Here is a 20,384-nt window from a genome sequence, read left to right as displayed (position 1 = left end):
AGATACGGCTCATGTCCTTCCACAAAGGAAATATGAACTATAAACAGACTGCGTGCCAAGGACTGACCTGTCCTGTGAGGAAGACCAGTACGTCTCCAGCCGGCTGAGTGACATGGATCTGTAGCACTGACACAACACATGCTTCCAGGTAGTCGGCCTCCGGAGCCTGAAACAAAAGTCAAATGATATTAATAATATGCAACGTACAAATGAAGGAAAAAACAGATCAGAGAAATCACTAAACTGGATTCTTACGCCATGTCTAGTCGATAAAGCGATAATTATTTTCATGTTATGACTAATACCCGATAAATGGCTGATATTAAAATTCTATACTATTTAGACTAAATAAATAAATTAAACACTAAAACCCTTTTAAATGCTAAAAGTGAATATAGGTATCACAACATTACATGAAAATGGAATTCATTTGTTAAAGATGACATTTAACAGTGTTATTAATTTGTCCTTTTTTAATGATGAACTTTTAAGGAGCATTAGATGGTGGTGAGTTCATCTAAATATAAAAATAAACATGCACAATTAAATATACAATACATTACATTACACCCCTAATATATATGTCATCGTATGACAAAGTGAATGTCTTCTGCTTTAATCACGGTCCATTACCTTTGTGTAGTAGATATCCACGGGAAACCTACGACCTGGAATCCTAAATACTGGTGCATCATCAAAGAAGCAGGAGAAGCGCTCCGTGTCCAGAGTGGCGCTGGCCACCAGAACCTTCAGATCAGGGCGGAAACGTGCAATGTCTTTGATTAGACCGAAGAGGATGTCTGTGTGCAATGTTCGCTCGTGGGCCTCATCGATGATGATCACACTGATCACAGAAAAACAGACAATTAAAAAGCAATAATGAAAGCAATGTTGGCAGTCATATTTTAAACTGTCAAAAATATTAAATCTGTAAAGGTAAGCTTCCCTATCATACAAAATTAAAAGATCAAATATTAAAATATTAATTCTGTAAAGTAAGATTCCTTAAATTGCATAAAGAGTCAATATTAAAGGGACAGTTCACCCAAAAATGAAAATTCTGTCATTAATTACTCACCCTCATGCCGTTCCAAACCCATAAGACCTTCGTTCATCTTCGGAACACAAATTAAGATATTTTTGATGCATTCCGAGAGCTCTCTGACCCTGAGACGAATTGTTGAATAAAGTCGTTATTTTTGTTTTCTTTGTGCACAAAAAGTATTCTCGTAGCTTTATAACATTACGGTTGAACCACTGATGTCAAATGGATTATTTTAACAATCTCCTTGCTACGTTTCTGAGCCTTGCTGTCTACGGGAGGGTCAGAGAGCTGTCGGAATGCATCAAAAATATCTTAATTAGAACGAAGGTCTTACAGGTTTGGAACGATATGAGGGTGAGTAATTAAAGACAGAATTTTCATTTTTGGGTGAACTATCCCTTTAAAATATTAATCCTGTAAAATAAGTTTTTACCTGTAGCTGGCGAGGTCGGGCTCTGTAAGAAACTCTCTGAGTAACATGCCGTCAGTCATGTACTTCAGGATAGTGCGTTCTGACGTACAGTCTTCAAAACGGATGCTGTAGCCCACCTGCGGAAAATATGACAACATAGCTGATCAAAAAACTACAAATCTACCACAGAGAAAAACCACAATGTTCAGGTATGCAAATACTTCACGTATGTACACAAACACAATGGCAAATCTGAAAGCTCATCATATATAAAATCCCACATTTAGTAAGCAGATGGATTATGACCTCATTTCCTAATTTGACACTCATTTCCTGTGCGACTCTGGCTGCTACAGACATGGCCGCCACTCTTCGAGGTTGAGTACAGCCAATTTTCATTCCTCCATTAGTGTACCCCTGATAAAGAAAAGACAAAACAATAAAGAAATGCAACTTTTTTTAAATGTTTCTGAGCACGAAAAAATGGTAAATGTAATGGAAATATAGCTAATGTGAACTATTAATGCTCACACATCAAACTTTAAAAAAAGAGGCCCTGCGTGTTCCTGATAATTTATATTCTTGAGTGAAGAAAGGCACATGAACCAGTATTGGATCCACAAAAATCCTAAAACTATCTGCCAATAAATATTTTTTTTATTACAAGTACGTACATCTTCCAGGAGATACTGAGGGATCTGGGTGGTCTTGCCAGATCCGGTTTCACCCTCTATGACCAAGATCTGGTGGTCTCTGATGGCAGCGAGAAGATCTTGTCTGTAAGGAAAGATGGGAAGACTGCGTCTCACTTCCTGGAGGGATTGCTTCTGCTTCTCAGCTTGTGATAACTCAGGTTCACTTTCCTGAAGAAAATAAGAAGATACAATATTGTTATTACTTCTTGTATTAAAGACATGGAATTATAATGTGTGTAAAATATAATTCAGTGATGTTAACCATTTCTGACAGTGATCCTTTCATAGTAATGGCCGTGCTGACGAAGTTGATCATCTCCTCTTCCTCTAAAATGAGCTGGTATTTCTCCTGCTCCTCCTTTATCCGGCGTTCCCGCTCTTCTCTGGCCCCGAACTGCAGGGTGGCAGTGGCCACTCTCGCCTCCTCCCAGCGGCCCTGCTCCCCACCTCCCTCTCTGGGAGTCTCTTCAAACTCCAGGTCCATGTCTTTCTGAGGAATGGACTGAAAGGAGGGGATAAAGAGAGGACAAGAGAAAAAAAAAACATACTTAATAATAAAGTATGTCAAATAAATTACCTCACGGTTCTTTAAAATAAAAAAATATTTGTATGAATTTCCAGTTAAACAAACATATGTGTGATATACACTACTGCTTAAAGTTAGGGGTTTGAGAAGTTGTTTTTCTTATGTTTCTCACCAAGGCTGCATTTATTTGACCAAAAATACAGTAAAAACAGTAATATTGTAAAACATTATTCCAATTTAAAATAACTGTTTTCTATTATAATAGATTTTAAAATGGAATTTATTCCTGTGATGCAAAGCTTAATTTTCAGCATCATTACTCCAGTCTTCAGTGTCACATGATCCTTCAGAAATCATTCTAATATGCTGATTTGCTGATTTAATAAAGAGAAAGTTCTAAAAGAACAGCATTTATTTGAAACCTTTTTTAACATTATAAAAGTCTTGAGTCACTTTTTTAATTGAATGCATCCCTGATGAATAAAAGCATTAATGTATTAATTACATGAAAAATGGAAACCTTGAAATTAGGTACTGGTAACTGATTTAAATATCCCAGTCCTGTCAATTTGTATTACATTATCCCATAATCCCCCTGTAGCTCATCACTTAGACCTACCTTGTTTCTTTTCTCCTCTGGCATGTAGTATCTGTTCTTTCTCTCCTCTTTTTCTTTCGCTCCAGCTTTCTTGTAGTCTTGGGCCAGGTCTCTGACCTTCCGCTTGTAATCTAAATCTTTCTTTTCCCGATCTGTGAGGTTCTGAGTGGAGAAGAGGTATTCCTCGTCCTTAATTTCAGCCTCGAGGTCATCAATCTTCTCCTGCTCTCTTTTGCTCAGATACTGCCAACGTGACTGTTTCCTTAACTCTGGAAGCTGAAGAGACCGCACTGAATGTTAACAGATATCACTGCTGCTTCATACATATTTCTAGAAACTGGAATATTGTATTAATCAGGTCAACATGTTCACATCATCAAATTTCCAATTAACAACAGAACATCCTTGTGCATGTAAGTACAATTTAAGACTTCCTCACCATTTTCTTTTGATCCTCTTCAGCCATTTTGAGTTTTTTTTGAGCTTCCTCGTAAGCCTGAGATGATGAAAACAGACAAAGCACATCATTAGCCCTCATAATTTCCTAGATCATGCTGAGATCCATCAATAAGAAACTAGTAGACATTATTTTGTTGTAGCAAGATCTTGTTTAGCATTACCTTTTTGTCATTTCTCTCAAGTATGTGTCTCGTCTTGTCTTTGTCCTTCTGTTTCACTCGTTCAGCAAATGCATCCCTCTCCTCCAGATCTTGAAGTCTCTCTCTCTCTTCCCGCTCCCATTCTTCCTCCTCCTCTTCTTTAGCAGCTTTTTTTGGCTCGCCCATGACTTTTGTACTGAAAGAGTCAAAGAACAAACAAGAGAAACCATTGAGAACAAAAGTACAATAATGAAATGGATGGTTGTCACTTTCTGATTGAATGAGCCCAATTTAAAGCCTTTCATTGAAAATGTTTTGTATTAGCCCAGGGCTTTTTCTAACTGGGGTCCGGGGACACTCATGCCCCATTCACACGGGGCGTCAGCGTCAATGCCTCTCGTTTACTTTGAATGGAATGACGTCAAGCGTTGGCGAAATGAATTGTGGGTCCGTCGGGGCCGTTGCTCGCGGAAGAAGCTGAAAACTTTTCAACTTTTCAAGCGCCAACGCAGGCGTCAGCCAATCAGATCGCCTTATGCAAATACCCTAGCGCAGATGCTAGCCAATCACGTTCATGCAACACCAGAAGACTAATGTGATTGGCTTTAACGCTGACGCCCCGTGTGAATGGGGCGACAGGGAGCCACGAGGAAGTGCTAGGGTTTGGTGTAAATATTTAGAGGAAAAAAAAAAAAAAACGTAAATGTAAAAATAAATAAATCATGAAAATCTGAATAAAAGAAATCATTTTCATTAAATACATCCAAAATAGATTAAAAATAATTAAACAAATGATCAAAACAATAAATAAATTAAATCTAATGGTACAGTACTACAATTAATAGGAAAAAAATTATCAATGTAACTTAATAGAAACTAAATATATTCCAAATATTTTTTCATTTATAATATTTTTTTTACAGTATAAATTCTTTATACAAGACACGGCTTTAAAATTTTAGAACGGGGGTCCATCACAAGAGGATATCCATATTTGGGGGTCCGCAGCATCTAAAAGATTGAAAGAATAACATAATGACCTCTTTTTGCTGTCCTCTTCACTGGACGATGGACTTTCGTCTCGTTTCTGTCTGAGGTGTTTTCTCTTCTTTCCTTTGTCCCGGTCTTTACTTTTCTTCTCTTTTCCTCTTTCTCTGGCTGTCTCTCCATCACTCTCACTGTCCTCCAGAAGAGTGTAGGTTCTGTTCTTTCTCTCCATTTCCATGACTTGTCGTTCCACCGCCCGGGCAGGTTTTTCTGCCACATGTTTTTTGGGAGCCTGAAATGGAAGGTCATATGTAAATGTATATCTTAATTTATGAATTCCATTAAACATACTGAGTGAAAACACTTACTTTGTTGTACAGCTCATGTGCAAACGCTGTGATTCTTTGATCAATATCAATGGTTCCGGTTTGCTGAAGCCGAGCCACAAAGTCCTGAGGTCCAGAAGACTTCTTCACCAGACCGATCATGAACTGGGCCACATATCGGTCACTCAAACCCAGGATGTCATGGAGCTGGTCACTAACCCACTGTTCCAGATTAGCCATTGTGACTGTGCACAAGAACACAACACATAGTGTTTTACACAAGACTGTATCAACAAAGTTTTCACCATAATATAATGTGAATCACCAGATAACACAGCAATATGAGCGCAACTGTGCGTGACCAACTCGAATTCAAAATTTCATTAAAATAAGCCGTCAAATCTTATTTAAAATGAAACTTATGTGTACAAGAAAAAATCTGTAGAAGCTCAGAGTGTTATTTTCCGATACAGAACATAGAAATTTACAGCAGGTCAACAGCGGACACTTAATTCTTTTTATTTATTGATGTACTTAGAAGATTTATGCCCATGAAATCAACCGCACCGTGTACAGTCAGATGAGTTTTATGCACATACACAATACAAACACGACTGCATCATAATTCAGAAGAAACTTCAGATTTACGTTAGTGTAGCGTCTCTTCACACGCTTTCTCCTACGAAAACATGAACGCTACTTCCGGGTCACTACGTTCTGAGCGCGACCTGTCAAAATAAAAGTCTGAGTAAAACGTTCAGGCGTGGTCTAGCAATAGACACAAACTAAGCGAGTTCATAGGTAATTGATTTGAAATTGGTCTTTAATTGGTCTGGTTTGTAGTGGTCGCCATCTGTTCTGCTAAAATGGATTTTTCCGATACAGAACATAGAAATTTACAGCAGGTCAACAGCGGACACTTAATTCTTTTTATTTATTGATGTACTTAGAAGATTTATGCCCATGAAATCAACCGCACCGTGTACAGTCAGATGAGTTTTATGCACATACACAATACAAACACGACTGCATCATAATTCAGAAGAAACTTCAGACTTACGTTAGTGTAGCGTCTCTTCACACGCTTTCTCCTACGAAAACATGAACGCTACTTCCGGGTCACTACGTTCTGAGCGCGACCTGTCAAAATAAAAGTCTGAGTAAAACGTTCAGACGTCCTCTAGCAATAGACACAAACTAAGCGAGTTCATAGGTAATTGATTTGAAATTGGTCTTTAATTGGTCTGGTTTGTAGTTGTCGCTAACTGTTCTGCTAAGATGGATTTTAATCATCCTCGTGAAAATTAAATTATCGCCCAGATTGTCAATGAAATAGACGGCGTGGTCACGTGGTACATGTTACATTTCTCAGCGCAAATCGAAATTATGATTTGTGATTACTAGATAAAAAGATTAAGATAAATGTTACTGGCTGGATTTTATTTCATGCACCAATGCTTGGAGACAACAGACTGTAACGTTTACATATTTTAGTGTAGAACTGTTTCCACTGAACCATGATATTTTAATTCTGTATCGTTTGCAGCACAAAACGAACATATATGATTCCTGTCTTCTTCTTCTTCTTTCTTGGCTTTTGCAACTTGTAATTATTGCATATCGCCACCTACTGTACATGAGTGTGTAAAGGGACTTGGCAGATACTTTACTTGGGGGGAGGGGTGATTCCTGACAAAATACAAGTCCATATTTAAAGCGTTAAGAGCACCAGATGTATCATGCTTACAATATGAATCATTATATTTTCCGGTGGACGTGTCGCATGCATTTCATATTAAAACAAATGCGTAATATAATGCCTAAAGACATAATTCATAAAAAAATTTGCTTAAAACATTTTATGTATATTTTGTAAAATCTTATGTATATTTTGTAAAGAATGTTCAAAACGATGTATTTTAGTCTAATCAGTGACGGGTAGCTTTAATAGATGTAAGTGCTCAGAAAGTTAAAAACTGTTGAGGTCTTTGTAGAAACTCTTGTATCACCGATATAACTTGCATTCAAGAAGAAAATGATATATGTAAACAATGTGAAATATTATCTTGTAGTAAAATGAAATGCTTGCATTTCTTCGATAAACCACATCATCTGGTGAAAGAGAGGAAGTGGTCGATATAAGCATCACCTCAACTGTGACAAAACATCACATGCGGAACAACTTACCAGATATAAACGTCTCGATAGAGCATCCAATCTTTTGGCAGAACGTCTTGCCACCGTTGGACTACTAGTATAATTTTGATTAAAGAAAAAATATTAGTTTTCAACTGATAGATTATTGAGAGATATTGTCGGAGTGCCTTTATGGGGGGATTGATGACTGATGGCTGCAGACCATGTGTTGTTATATGGACTATATTTCTGCTGTCCTCCGTCATGGGATACAAACCAGTAATTATTGTTCACGGGATATTAGATGGACCCAGACAGTTTGAGATTTTGGCTAAATTTATCAATCAGGTAAGATCATCTTATTTATTTATTTAACATAATTTTATTAGGCCTACATTAAATTTAAGTAAAATAACTAATGCACTTCTATTTGTATTTTTACATTATATTTTAAATCTTACATTATATTGTGAATTTAAGAAGGTGCTTTTTCTATATTTTTTAGTTTTTACATTATTAGTTTTTAACCTACATTTTTAAATAAGTAAGTTTTGGGTCAAAAACTTTGTAAAATGCAGAAAAAAGCTAATAAAAAAAAAAAATCAGTCTTAAGTTCTAAGAAACCAAATTTCGAATTGGAATAGCATACGATTTTTAAGTTGTTTCAGTTCCATCTTACAGTTCACTATATTTGGCACGTAGTTCTCCTTTTTATCAAGGATGAAACTCACCAACTTCTGTTTTCCACTGTGTTTTAGTCTCATCCAGGTACCAGTGTGACCACACTAGCCCTTTATGACTACATTGGCAGTATGAAGCCACTGTGGCAACAGGTAGATGGATTCAGAGAGGCTATCAGACCCATCATGGAGAGCACCGATGATGGTGTCCATCTCATCTGCTTCTCACAAGGTCATCTAATCTCATATCTAATAAGACATTTGTTACATATACACCATTCAAAAGTTTTTGACACAAGTCTCTTCTTCTCATCGAAGCTGCATTTATTTGATCAAAAATCCAGTGAAAAGAGTAATATTCTGAAATAATATTTCAATTTTCTATTTTAATATATTTTAAAGTGTAATTTATTCCTGTGATGGCAAAGCTGAATTTTTGATCTACTTTTGATCTGTTTAATGCATCCTTGCTAAATAAAAATATGAATTTCTTTTGGGGGAAAAAAAATCATACTGACTCCAGACTTTTGAACGGCACTGTTTTTTATATCATATTTTCAAAGGTGGATTGATATGTCGAGGAGTTCTTGCAACCCTGCCGACGCACAATGCTCACTCTCTGATATTACTGTCTTCACCACTAGCTGGCCAGTATGGAGGTCAGTCAGTCCTGTCCTCCCTACATTACACACACCGCAACATCTCTTTTCTTTAAAGAAGTGCTTGTAAGTGTTTTGTCCATGCTTTTACAGATTCGTCTTATTTGAAACATTTTTTCCCTAAATTTATCAAGTCAAGACTGTACCATTTTTGTTACACTACATGTGGACAAAGGATATCTATCTGCAACTACTGGAATGGTAAGTGGATGTGTCACAAATCAATGTTCTGTATTTCATTTGATTCACAGCACATCCTTCTCTGTCTTTTTATTCCCTCTGTAGATCCACACCAAAGAGAGAGATACTTAAAGAGCAGCATCTATCTCGCCCCACTGAATGGAGAGATAGAGCATGCCAATTCAACAGGTAATTTCAGACGACATGGCTTTTGCTAACCTGTGTTTATGTGCTGCTCAGATGACAGCTTTTGCTTGGGTTGTTTGTGCACTTTCAATTCCGTGGCCTTGAGTCGTGTTGTATGCTGCTGTTCCCTTGCAGCGTGGCGAGACAGCTTCCTGCGCATACAGACGCTGGTGCTGATCGGTGGACAAGATGACGGCGTTATTACACCATGGGAGTCAAGGTCTCTGCAAAGATTTATTTCATCACGTGATATTGAGCATCAAAAGTTTGCCAGAGTTAGAAATCATCAAAGTCTTACATGCTGGTAGAGGGTTAATGTGGTGTTTAGCAGACTGGAATGAATATGAGAAATATGTAGAGTGACGTTTGAACTTCAAAAGGCCTTATAGGATTATGTGGTGGATTTTTAGAGCATGTTTGCAATCTCTAAAACTCAGGCCCTGAATAAAACATACTCAGTCATTTCATATCTTTTTACAGTTTATCTCTTTTTTCCCCCACAGTATTTTTGGGTTTTATGACAGTAATCAAACTGTGGTTGAGATGGAAAAGCAGGATGTGAGTGGATACATTCATTCCTATAATCATTTTGTAAAACCACTTTTAATTTTATTATTATTTTGCTTAGTTCGTTAAAGGAATAGTTCAGGAAATGTACTCACTCTCAGGCAATCCATGGTGTAGATGAGTTTGTGTCTTTATCGAAACAGATTTGGAGAAATTTAGCATGATATCAATTGCTCACTAATGAATCCTGTGCAATGAATGGGTGCCGTCAGAATGAGAATCTACATGACTCCAGTCTATCAATTACTATCTTGTGAAGTAAAAAACTGTGTGTTTGTGAGAAAAAAAAGGCCGGTGTCCTGCAGAGTTTAGCTCCTACCCTAATCAAACACACCTGAACCAGCTAATCAAGCTCTTACTAGGCATGCTAGAAACTTCCCGGCAGGTGTGTTGAGGCAAGTTGGAGCTAAACTCTGCAGGACACCGGCCCTCCAGGACCGAGTTTGGACAGCCCTGATCTATAATATGCTTTCTCCAGTGAAAAAGTCGTCTTGTCTTAATCAGGAGAGAAATATGCACAGATCAAGCACCATTTCCATGCGAAAAAGTCTTGAGGATTATAAGAGTCATGTGGATTATTGTGATGTTTTTATCAGCTGTTTGGACTCTCATTCTGACGGCATCCATTCACTGCAGAGGATCGGTTAGTGAGCAAGTGATGTAATACATTTCTCCAAATCTGTTCTTATGAAGAAACAAACTCATCTACATCTTGGATGGCCTGAGGGTGGGTTTTCAGCAGATTTTCATTTTTGGGTGAACTATTCCTTTAATGCTTTAGTGGTGCAGTTTAGTTGTCCTAACCATTTTTCCACTTTCCCCAGTGGTATCTAAGAGATGCTTTTGGCTTGAAAACACTGAACTCAGAAGGAGCCGTGGTCAAGTGTGTCGTCCCTGGTGTACACCATACATCCTGGCATTCAAACCACACAGTCTACAAGAACTGCATAGACAAGTGGCTCACGTAATCTAAGGAGATGGAAAAAAGGAAACTGATCTTGTTACATGCATATGCACAATCCTCAATGTAATCATGTATCATGTAGATTATGATTGTACACTTATAATTTTTATTTTTATTTTTATTTTTGCTAACATAATGTGATACATTATTATGATTGGTTTTCGAATATATAGTTTTCTAGCCATTTTAATATGTCAAATCAGTTTGAATATTGTAAGAAAGTTATTCTGTTCTGCCACCACAGATAATGCAAGTCTAATGTTCAGTTTTAATAAATGAAATTCTAAAATAAATTATTAAATTGTTATAAAAAATGAAATGATCATTGCAAAAATGTGTTTGTCAAGGGCTAGGCTATTTCTCCAAGTTGGGCTATATATATATATATATATATATATACACATACATACATACAGTGGCCACAGAGATCTGATCTCATCATCATCCAGTCTGTCTGGAAAGACATAAAGAAACAGAACAAACTGAGACTAAATCCAGAAGAACTGTGGCAACGTCTTCAAGATGCTTCAAGAGACCTACCTGCAAAGCTACAGTAAAGTTTTAGGCACTTGTGTAAAAATGCTGTAAAATGAGGATGCTGTCAAAAATAATGTCATAAATAGATAAATGTCATAAAATTAAATCAACATTTGGTGTGACCATCCTTTGCATTTAAAGCAGCTTTTGCCCGAGGAGCACTTGCGCATAGTTTTCAGGTAGCTTTGCAGGTAGGTCTCTTTAAGACGTTGCCACAGTTCTTCTGGATTTAGTCTCAGTTTGTTCTGTTTCTTCATGTCATTCCAGACAGACTGGATGATGATGAGATCAGATCTCTGTGTGGAGCACTGGCTGTTGTGCAAACAAAAATCTTACTGGATTATTACAATTAATGGCAAAATCGAATGTTTGGACATGTAAACTGATATTTCCTGCTGACACATACAGCAAAACATAGAAATAACTGACTTAAAGCCATTTTCTTAGCTGGTGGAATTACTAGTGTTATAATAATTTATAACATACGGTATATTCCCGCATGCGCATGACTGTGCGAACAGCTGGAGTGCGCCACGCAGCTGCGTGCTGAAACAGGTATTTATGATGACGTCAGCAAGGTAGAGTGGCGCGCGGCGGCTGCCACTCCGGTTTGGACGCGCGAGAGCTTCTGCTCGAGACCTGAAGACGCTTCCTGAGCTTCGGTAAGCGACTTTATCTGTCCGTTTGTGATTGTAATGGGATATTTTTGTTTCTCGTAACTTATCAGGTCAGTTGACGGCCGTGTTAAAGAGTTGTTTGGTCTATCGTATCGTGTTTTGTACTCAGCAGGGTCAATCTGACATTCCGGGAGTCAAAAGTCAGTTTCGCGTGGGTTTATATCAGCGGCAGTTTATCGCGTTTTAAGCGCTGTGATAGTGGTTTAAAATCATTTTTGAATGAGCACACGGAGAGCAAAACAGAGTTGCTGTGATTAGTCATCGTATGGAAAGTTCTCTGCCAACGCGTCACTTATTTACATAATTTATTTGAGTTTTTAAGCTGTGCGTTAAAATAAAAGAGCCCGTGCTAGTTTTTCATAGATCTGATTGAAATATAGTCCACCAAAAAAAGAAAATTCTGTCACCATTTATTCAACTGATGTTGTTCCAGACTTGTATGGCTTGTTATATATATATATATAGTTCTAGAAGCTCCTCAGATGCCAGTATCATGCTATATAATTCTTTTTCAATGACAATTTTCGAAGAATATTGAGAATTTTTTTTAGAGATTGTTTTTATTATTGTTATTGAATTATTTATAAATATTGTACTATTGTTATTATAGGGCACCTGCTGCACCTGTTTATAATGACTACTCGAGGTAAAAGTGAAGGATGCCGGATCTGTGGGAGTGACCTGCAAGGTAACCAGCGGCGATGGCTGTATGCAGGTCAGAACAGAAAGGGGACACAACCTCAGACGCCGACAGACTTTACTTGCAAGGGAAGCTTGCCCAGATCGGCACAGAGCAGCCCATGGGGTATGACCTGCAGAGAACATGTCAGAATAAACATGAGAATAAAAAAATGCACATTTCTGCATAATTTTAATTACTGAAGCTATTAAAGTGCTGTGTATGTTTTAATATTGCATATTTGATTATAATTATGAATCTGATTTTCTTATAATTTTTTTTTATTTCTAGGCAGCACTTTATCACTCAGCTCTTCCCGTTCGCTATCGAAGTCTCGTGGTCTGCTCACCCCCACAAAAGGAATCGACCTGCTCTGTGTGCTGACACATATATTAGAGCAGCCTGTACCACGTGGGAGCGGTCAGGGGGAGTTTGTATGTGGCAAGTGTGTGTCCGTTGTGGAACGAGTTTTCAAGTTTGACACTGTCATCGCCCGAGTCCGAGTGCTGTCGAGCGAGAGACTCCAGAAACTCACTCAGGAACGGGACAAGATCAGGCGATGGATGCGAAGCATGTACGATCAGCGCCACCCGTCTACCTCCAGGAGAAACGGAAGTTCCAGTGAGGATGAAGGGGAGCGGAAGGATTCCGTAGGGGAAGGATACCGAGAAATGCTGAGGGACAACATGGCCCTCTCGGAGTATGAATGGTGGTCTGAGAAAGCTGAGTCGTGTCCGTATTATAGGAGAACAGGGAAACGGTGTCAGAAAGGCAAGATGTGTGAGTGTTGCGACTCCTTGAGGGTGTCCGACTCGGACTACGAGTCTGTTTGTGGGATTCCACGTCACTTACCCGATCAAGCCTTCACGTCATTGGGGCTCTCTCGAGAAAAATCCTGCAGCATGCCTCTCCATTGGTCGAAAGTGCCATCTGTCAGATCCAGCCCCGCCTCACTGTCTGGTTCCTGTCATTCTTTGCGATCTCGATCCCGCACTACCTCCGTTCAGTCGCTGGACTCTTTAGACGGCAACGATCCGTTTGATTGGCCAGAAGATCATTCGGCCATTATAGACACCGTTTTCAAAGAGTTAAGGAGAATTGAAGGAAAGCCAGTGAGGTCACCTGCTGGAAGTCGCATTCCTGTGTTGCACAGAGGGGACGTGCAGAATGGGAAGGATGAGGTGGGTCTGAAAGCGGGGTTAGTAAGGGTCCTGAAGTTTGGAGAGGGTGACAACGGGATGGAGGATGAGTTTGAAAAAGAAAACGATGACATCCTGACCGAGCTAAAAGATGACTTTATGCCATTGCAAAGAGAGGTAAGGACTGTCAGACTGTTTTAGATGTTTCACCCTGTTTTTCAAACTTTTTAGTTCATTTTTATCTCTCTTTTTAGGCATCCGCAGGTAGGGTGCATCATGCTGTGAAGCAGTTGCGTGAACAACTCGTTCAAGCTCAGGCTCGCATCAGAACTCTGGAAGCACAGCTCAGGGACACCAACAAACCAACAACCGATGCTCCTGCCAAGAAGTTGAAGTCTCCGCAAGTGGTAAGTAAGACGAGGCCGGGATAATTAAGTTAAATGGCATGGGTGTTTCGAGCAATCGTGTGCACTGTGTGCATTGTGTTTAAGAGGCTTAGCACAGCACATCTGAGGCACACCCTCTCCTAATCTTTTTGTTGACTTTTGGCAAATGATGCCTTATATAGGGTATATTACAGAAGGTGTGTGGATGTTTTTAAAAAGATAGTGTTTGGGTTTGCCCATGTAGAGAGGTGTATACACGCACACATACATGCACACATACATGCACACACACCTCCTCTAGGAATCTTCCCAGACCAGAGGAGTTTGCCCTAGGCTTTCATAACAGGCTTGTCAGCTACTGCATTTTGATGTAATTCTCTCTCTTTCAGTCTTCATTGTGTATTATTTTCAGCTAAATGCACAAATACATTAGTGCTGTCAAACGATTTTGTTTACATAATATATGTGTGTGTGTACTGTGTATATATGCGTTTTAAGCGCTGTGATAGTGGTTTAAAATCATTTTTGAATGAGCACACGGAGAGCAAAACAGAGTTGCTGTGATTAGTCATCGTATGGAAAGTTCTCTGCCAACGCGTCACTTATTTACATAATTTATTTGAGTTTTTAAGCTGTGCGTTAAAATAAAAGAGCCCGTGCTAGTTTTTCATAGATCTGATTGAAATATAGTCCACCAAAAAAAGAAAATTCTGTCACCATTTATTCAACTGATGTTGTTCCAGACTTGTATGGCTTGTATGTATTGAAAAAATTGCAAAGAAAGTAAATGGTGACTGGCTGTCAGTCACTTGCTTGAAGTTGTTTGACATTTCCTTTTGTGTTCCAGGTAAAACAGCAAGTTATACAGGGTTAGAACAACATTGAACATTGTGAGTAAATAATTACATAAATTTGATTTTTGGCTGAACTATGCTAGGTGTCCAATTAAAGTCTTCAATAAACACATCAATTTTGTTTTATATATGTGTTTAGAGCTCAAGGCCGATGTGTCCATCCCGTGTAAACATTGAGACTGTCAGTAGGGGAGAGTGAGCTGACGTTCACTGGATCCACCCCAGCCAAAGGACAACAGTAAACTACTGATAGATTTAATATTATGTAAACAAAAACTTTCATTTTGGATGCGATTAATTGCGATTAATCGTTTGACAGCACTAAAATACATGAAGAATGAATTTATACAATGGCCTGATCATGTGTTTAGACATTTAAGCCACAATTAATGTATGAATTCCATTGCATTAAATAGCAAAAAATCAAAGTTACATTTATTTAGAAAGACAACACAAACACCTTTAAAAGCAAAATGTTTCATAAAAAGAAATTTGTTAGGATTCAGATGACTGAACAGTAAAAAACTCTTAAATATTTTTTTGTTAATTAAAATAAAGGAGAAATAAATATAAATATTAGAAAAACGTAAATTAAAAAAAAAGAAAAAAACAAAACAATTGTATTTTTTGCCAAGGCAGCATTTCTAATGTCTCTTTAAGTGGTATTATATAAAAAAAAAACTAAATATACATAAATAAAAAAATTGTAAAAAGGACAAAAGCACATTACTAAAAATGTAATTACTAAAATTCAAATAAAATTAAAATGAGAACTGAAAATATAAAAATAGAAGCTAATTTAAAATGTTAATAAATATTATAATAGTATATAAATAATACCAAAATAATACTGCATAGAAGTATTTGGACAACAAAACAAGATAACATCATTTAAAATGACAACTAGGGAAGATGGAATAACAGACATATTATCAGTAATTTAGATAGTTAATGAATTTGATGTGTTGTTATATAATGCAATGTGCTGTACTGCTGTTACATAAAGTGTGATTTAACTGTCCAAATATTTTGTGGCCACTGTACATAACTACTCTTTTATGATCTACCTTAATTCGACATTTTACAGAGTGCTGTAATTTCTGTGCTGGTGCATGCTGGGTAGAAGCTTTTGAATGGTTGCTCGCTAGTGTGAGCTGATAGTAGTTATATAACACTAGTGGAATGCAGTCATAAGGAGTCACAATGCCATGAACTGTTCCTCAGGCATGACATGGAGTCATTTTGTTGGGAATGATGCCTGTTTGTGAGACTAATACCTATCTGATCTGTTTTGCCACACAGACCAGTCTGAAGAATAAAAATGACCTCATAGAGAGTCTCAGCCAATCGCTGCACAGCAGAGGGAATGTAATCCAGGTGAGTACTGAATTAATGAACTCATTACAGATTCAGGATAAAAACAGATTGTGTGGAGGTCACGGATGTGTCAGTGAACTGTGTGCTCTTCTTTCTTCAGGAATGTGTGACTTTGATCCAGAAGTTGTGTGCTGAGCAGGGGCTAGAATCACAGGACACTGACAAACTCATCAAAAAACTGGCCAGCGCAGTGACAGAAACACGCAGTGAACGTGAGGTGAGGTCTGACTGAGAATGAGTTTTGAAGTGAAGATTGCTCAGACTTCTGTTGTTCCTAAATTAAGATCATTATAATTAATTAGTATAGACTAACCATCTGATAATATAATGAAAATTGTACCATTATTTAGTGAATGAAAACATTATTTAGTCACTTTGTGACCTATGATTTTCCTCTTGACAGCAATCTTATAATAAATGGGAGAAGAAGAAAAAAAAATATATATATATAGAGAGAGAGAGAATAAAACATTTTTGAAAGAATTAAATACTCTTCTTTCAAACTTTCAAATAAATGCTGTTCTTTTGAGCTTTCTATTCATCAAAAGAAAATGAAAAATGTATCATGGTTTCCACAAAAAATATTAAGCAGCACAACAGTAATAAGAAATGTTTCTTGAGCTCCAATTAAGCATATTACAATAATTTCTGAAGGATCATGTGACACTGCTAAAGAGTCAGCTTTGCCATCAAAGGAATAAATTACATTTTTAAAATATTAAAATAGAAAGCCATTTCATTGTAATATTTTACAATATTACTATTTCTATATTTTTGATTAAAAAAAATTGAAATTACCCCAAACGGTATTGTTTGTTTTATTCCAGTATCAACAATCTTAATTTTAAGCAGTTTTACTATGTGCTCTGGTGTTTTGACTCTTACAAGCATAGCACAAGTACACAGACAGCATACAATGAAGCTTTGGCTAACACACCCAGTCAATGTGAGTTTTGGCTGGGTCCCTGTGTTGGGTAATTAACTTGAGTACAAGAGCACTTGTGTGTTTGCTTGGTCCAGGTAACACTGGATGCACATTATTCCATAGTGCTTATAATTTTCTGTGTTAATGTTTTAATCAGGCAGTCCTGGAGGCCCAGCTGTCTGAGGCGAGCGAGAGAGAGAAAGCCCTGGAGAAACAGCTGCAGGCTATGCGAGACGCTGGCAGAGAGCGAGACAGAGACATCATCACACTCAACACTGTGCTCCAGTGTAACCAGGATGTTATTAACGTGAGTCAAACAAACAGTGCACTTATTCAATGGTACACACATACTGTTTACTTAATCACTTGGTTAGTAACTGCTGCCTGCTATTATCAATGAGTGCTATTCACTGGAGAGTAAATGAGGCATTGATGCCTCTTATATAGAAAACAGGGTTCTCAAAGTGCAATGGGTTTTAGTTTCCCATTTGTTTAGCCTGGAACGGCAAAAATCAATCAATGTTTTGTATCTTCAAATAGCACCTGCGTGTAGAGCTTGCGGAGCGGGATCGAGCCCAACAGGAGATGATGAAAGAATGGGAAGTGTGGAAAGAGAGAGATTCAGCTCTGACTGCACTGGTGAAGGAAAACAAAGACTATATTTCCCAGCTAAAGGAGGCGATGGAGAGTTCACGCCGAGATGTGCAGGTAGACATGCCGTTATCTTCCTCTCGCTGTCTGATTTGACTTCTCTTGCAAAGTGCTGTTGATTTAGTTAATGGATCATTTCCAGTAGTCAACTATTAACATTTTGCCCATAGGCACTCTCAGACTCACTGATTGGACGGGGATTGGAAGGGGGCGGAGCTGAGGCTGGATTAGTCAATCAGCTGCGAGAGAAAGAAGCTCTGCTGGCAGCGAGCTTCAGAGATCGAGAGGAGCTCAGTGCCACCATGCTGCAGGAGATCTCAAGACTCTCCTCGGCCTTAACTGACGCCGAAAGCATCATACTGGTAACGTCTGACTAAATCATAACTTTAATTTCCCATTGTGGCTTTTTCAAAAAGTTCAACTCATTGGCAATCATTTTTAGTGTGCTGAATATCTCAAAAACCTGAAAATCTGAATCTAATGAATGTACTCCATGATTTAGCCATTTCATGATGCAACAGAAAAGCAATTGCGCCACCTGGTGGTGTGTACAGACATTGCTCTGGCCAATAACAGTAAAAAAAAATTTTTTTTACTGAAAGTAAAGAGCTTCAAAACCATATTTATTCTGTATGAATTTCATTATAAAATTGACAGAATTTGAAAGCTTAGACTTGGTTTCATATCAAAAACAAAAAAGAAAGCACAAACTTATTGCAATTACAGGATGGTAGGTGTGCTACAAATTGTTTAGTGAAGTTTTGTTCACTCATCAACTGAAAACAGCATTTACTATATCTATGTTCAGACAGGCAGCAAAAAAAAATTGCATATCCAGATTTTATCCAGATAGGTCTTTGGAAGTCTGGACATCAAAAAACATGAAATTTATTTTTTATTTTTTCCAAATCTGATTGAAGTCCCATTTTGGAGGTGGTCTGATTTGCCTGCAGTCTGAGCATAGCCTTAAAAAAAAGACTCTTTAAAAATGAGAAATCATTTTTGGGCCCTCCAAAATTGTTTAGGTTGAAACCTAAATTTGTTTCTGATTATTTTTGGTTGCTGAAATTTCGATGCATCACTACCAGTAAATATTTTATGAACATTATTTTAAAAAGCATGACTTAAAAGAGCAAAATGTCCAAACCAGTGTGCTCTCAAGATCTGGTTTGTAAGTTTTCATCAACATGCCTCCATGTTCTTTTAGGACCAAAGAGAAAATCACAAACAAGCCATCACTGCACTATCAGAGCAACTCAAGAACACACTCAAGGAGCTGAGAGAGAAAACCAAGGAGAAAAAGGAGGCTGAACTAGGGTGGAAGAAGGAAAATAAGGAGAGAGCTTTTGAGGAAGGAAAACTAAAAGACAATCTTCAGAAGAGGGATAAACTCATAGAGGTAAATAACCTGTTTCTAAACTGCTACCAATGTAACGCATCCTCCATGATCACAAATTACTGATGTATTTTCTTGTTTGCCCTTCATAGCAAGTTCTTCTGGAGTTAGAGGAGCGGGACGGCGTGTTAACAGAGCTACAGCAAAACATCTCTAGCAGACTTGGACCCAGAACAGCCCTCAAACACACACTGTGAGTGTGTGATTAAACACATACTGTGACTTTAATGATGTTGTGTATGTAACATGTTGAAACATGTATACACTGAATTTCATAACTGCTCAATATATTGTTAATGGCACTACTTCCATTAAGTGCAATCTCTTAATTTCTCAAAAATGAGAATCTAAAGCAATGGTTCATAAAGTTAATTCTGTTAAATTCTTATGGTAATTCTCTAGTTGTAAAACCAAAAGGAAATCAAGACAGGCCAATGTATTTAAGTTGTGAATAGTGCCATTTGCATGTTCTGCCAGATTGCTCAAAACTGAACTTTTGAGAATGCTGAGTGTATATTATGAAATTTTTTTTTTTTTTAAAGTTTATATGAATTTATGACCCTGGCCATTACTGGTTGCTTTAATAATTTAGATTGAACACAGCTGTAAAATGTTCTGATTACTTCCCACACTTCCAGATTGTGGTTCCAAGATTTACATAGTTACACACACGTGCCTTTTCAGCACATGCTTTTCTTATTAATAATTATTTTTCCATATTCCCACAATCCCTACTGCCATTATTATTACTAAATGTCTAAATTGTTTTATTAATTATGAGTGGATATGTTGAATACTACTTTTCTTGTTATTGTTTGATTTGTATTTTTCCCTATGTGATTTTCCATGTGATCTTATATTTGTTCTGTATTTATGAATGTTTTCTCATGTTGATTTGTTTTGGAGATACCATTATAGTCCCAATTGGGATGTGCTATCTTCGTTTCAGTGTAGAGAAAACGTTTGCACAACAGAAGGATTTACAGACTCTTTGCAAAGCACATCTTTTAATCGGTTTATTTTATTTGGGTACGCTGGAATCCCCACAACTTGGTGCATACCTCATAAATCACATTTAAGATGAAGCCTCAAGTTTGTGTGGGTTTTCTCAAGGTTTTGTTGGAGTTTTTCTTTTATGTCTGAAATATTAAAAGTTCTTTTTTGAGAACTTAGGGGTATAATTGACAATAAAGCCTCAAAAAA

General features: G+C 37.6%; 3 protein-coding genes across 6 annotated transcripts in view; 2 read left to right on the top strand and 1 right to left on the bottom strand.

Moving 5' to 3' along the window:
* The window catches only part of LOC107752098 (DEAH (Asp-Glu-Ala-His) box polypeptide 16), a 16,928-nt gene extending 7,716 nt beyond the window's left edge, over positions 1-9,212 (bottom strand). The window contains exons 1-13 of one of the 3 annotated variants that reach the window (XM_016567980.1): positions 9,063-9,103; positions 6,249-6,328; positions 5,231-5,433; positions 4,916-5,154; positions 3,897-4,071; positions 3,716-3,772; positions 3,298-3,552; positions 2,415-2,654; positions 2,132-2,320; positions 1,764-1,874; positions 1,479-1,594; positions 634-844; positions 68-166 (exon numbers count right to left, since the gene is read on the bottom strand). In XM_016567980.1, the coding sequence (XP_016423466.1) occupies positions 68-166; positions 634-844; positions 1,479-1,594; positions 1,764-1,874; positions 2,132-2,320; positions 2,415-2,654; positions 3,298-3,552; positions 3,716-3,772; positions 3,897-4,071; positions 4,916-5,154; positions 5,231-5,428 (1,890 nt within the window). In that variant the 5' untranslated portion in view covers positions 5,429-5,433; positions 6,249-6,328; positions 9,063-9,103. Of the gene's footprint in view, positions 1-67; positions 167-633; positions 845-1,478; positions 1,595-1,763; positions 1,875-2,131; positions 2,321-2,414; positions 2,655-3,297; positions 3,553-3,715; positions 3,773-3,896; positions 4,072-4,915; positions 5,155-5,230; positions 5,434-5,836; positions 5,912-6,248; positions 6,329-9,062 lie in introns of those variants that run through there. The other 2 variants (XM_016567965.1, XM_016567972.1) reach the window with 2 other exon arrangements.
* On the top strand, positions 1,257-20,384 carry LOC107752121 (uncharacterized). Its single transcript, XM_016567990.1, has 12 exons — positions 1,257-1,262; positions 5,669-5,681; positions 12,385-12,579; positions 12,745-13,769; positions 13,847-13,999; positions 16,135-16,209; positions 16,310-16,426; positions 17,292-17,441; positions 17,675-17,842; positions 17,956-18,147; positions 18,993-19,184; positions 19,274-20,384. The coding sequence occupies exons 3-12, from the start codon at positions 12,408-12,410 to the stop codon at positions 19,376-19,378; spliced, it is 2,349 nt and encodes a 782-aa protein (XP_016423476.1). The 5' UTR covers positions 1,257-1,262; positions 5,669-5,681; positions 12,385-12,407; the 3' UTR covers positions 19,379-20,384.
* LOC107752135 (lysosomal thioesterase PPT2-like) lies at positions 7,428-10,886 on the top strand. Of its 2 annotated transcripts, XM_016568024.1 has the most exons (8): positions 7,428-7,672; positions 8,083-8,236; positions 8,568-8,663; positions 8,757-8,864; positions 8,949-9,032; positions 9,165-9,249; positions 9,533-9,587; positions 10,421-10,886. In XM_016568024.1, exons 1-8 carry the CDS (start codon positions 7,517-7,519, stop codon positions 10,562-10,564), a joined length of 882 nt encoding a protein of 293 aa, XP_016423510.1. In that variant the 5' UTR covers positions 7,428-7,516; the 3' UTR covers positions 10,565-10,886. The 2 variants fall into 2 exon arrangements, with proteins under 2 accessions (XP_016423510.1, XP_016423500.1); XM_016568014.1 differs by having other exon boundaries at positions 8,757-9,032.

This window comes from Sinocyclocheilus rhinocerous, unplaced genomic scaffold, assembly GCF_001515625.1.
Source record: "Sinocyclocheilus rhinocerous isolate Xijiao unplaced genomic scaffold, SAMN03320098_v1.1 scaffold1965, whole genome shotgun sequence".
Taxonomy (NCBI): domain Eukaryota; kingdom Metazoa; phylum Chordata; class Actinopteri; order Cypriniformes; family Cyprinidae; genus Sinocyclocheilus; species Sinocyclocheilus rhinocerous.
The sequence above is the reverse complement of the archived record's forward strand: the minus strand, read 5'-3'. Positions and strand labels throughout refer to the sequence as shown.

What these genes read in the sequence shown, in the direction of transcription:
- LOC107752135 (XM_016568014.1), top strand. Translation starts at nt 7,517, where the DNA reads ATGGGGGGATTGATGACTGATGGCTGCAGACCATGTGTTGTTATATGG. An exon ending in TGGCTAAATTTATCAATCAG is followed by an intron (nt 7,673 to 8,082) that starts GTAAGATCATCT and finishes ACTGTGTTTTAG; the next exon opens with TCTCATCCAGGTACCAGTGT. An exon ending in ATTACACCATGGGAGTCAAG is followed by an intron (nt 9,250 to 9,532) that starts GTCTCTGCAAAG and finishes TTTCCCCCACAG; the next exon opens with TATTTTTGGGTTTTATGACA.
- LOC107752121 (XM_016567990.1), top strand. Translation starts at nt 12,408, where the DNA reads ATGACTACTCGAGGTAAAAGTGAAGGATGCCGGATCTGTGGGAGTGAC. An exon ending in TTATGCCATTGCAAAGAGAG is followed by an intron (nt 13,770 to 13,846) that starts GTAAGGACTGTC and finishes CTCTCTTTTTAG; the next exon opens with GCATCCGCAGGTAGGGTGCA. An exon ending in GTTCACGCCGAGATGTGCAG is followed by an intron (nt 17,843 to 17,955) that starts GTAGACATGCCG and finishes TTTTGCCCATAG; the next exon opens with GCACTCTCAGACTCACTGAT.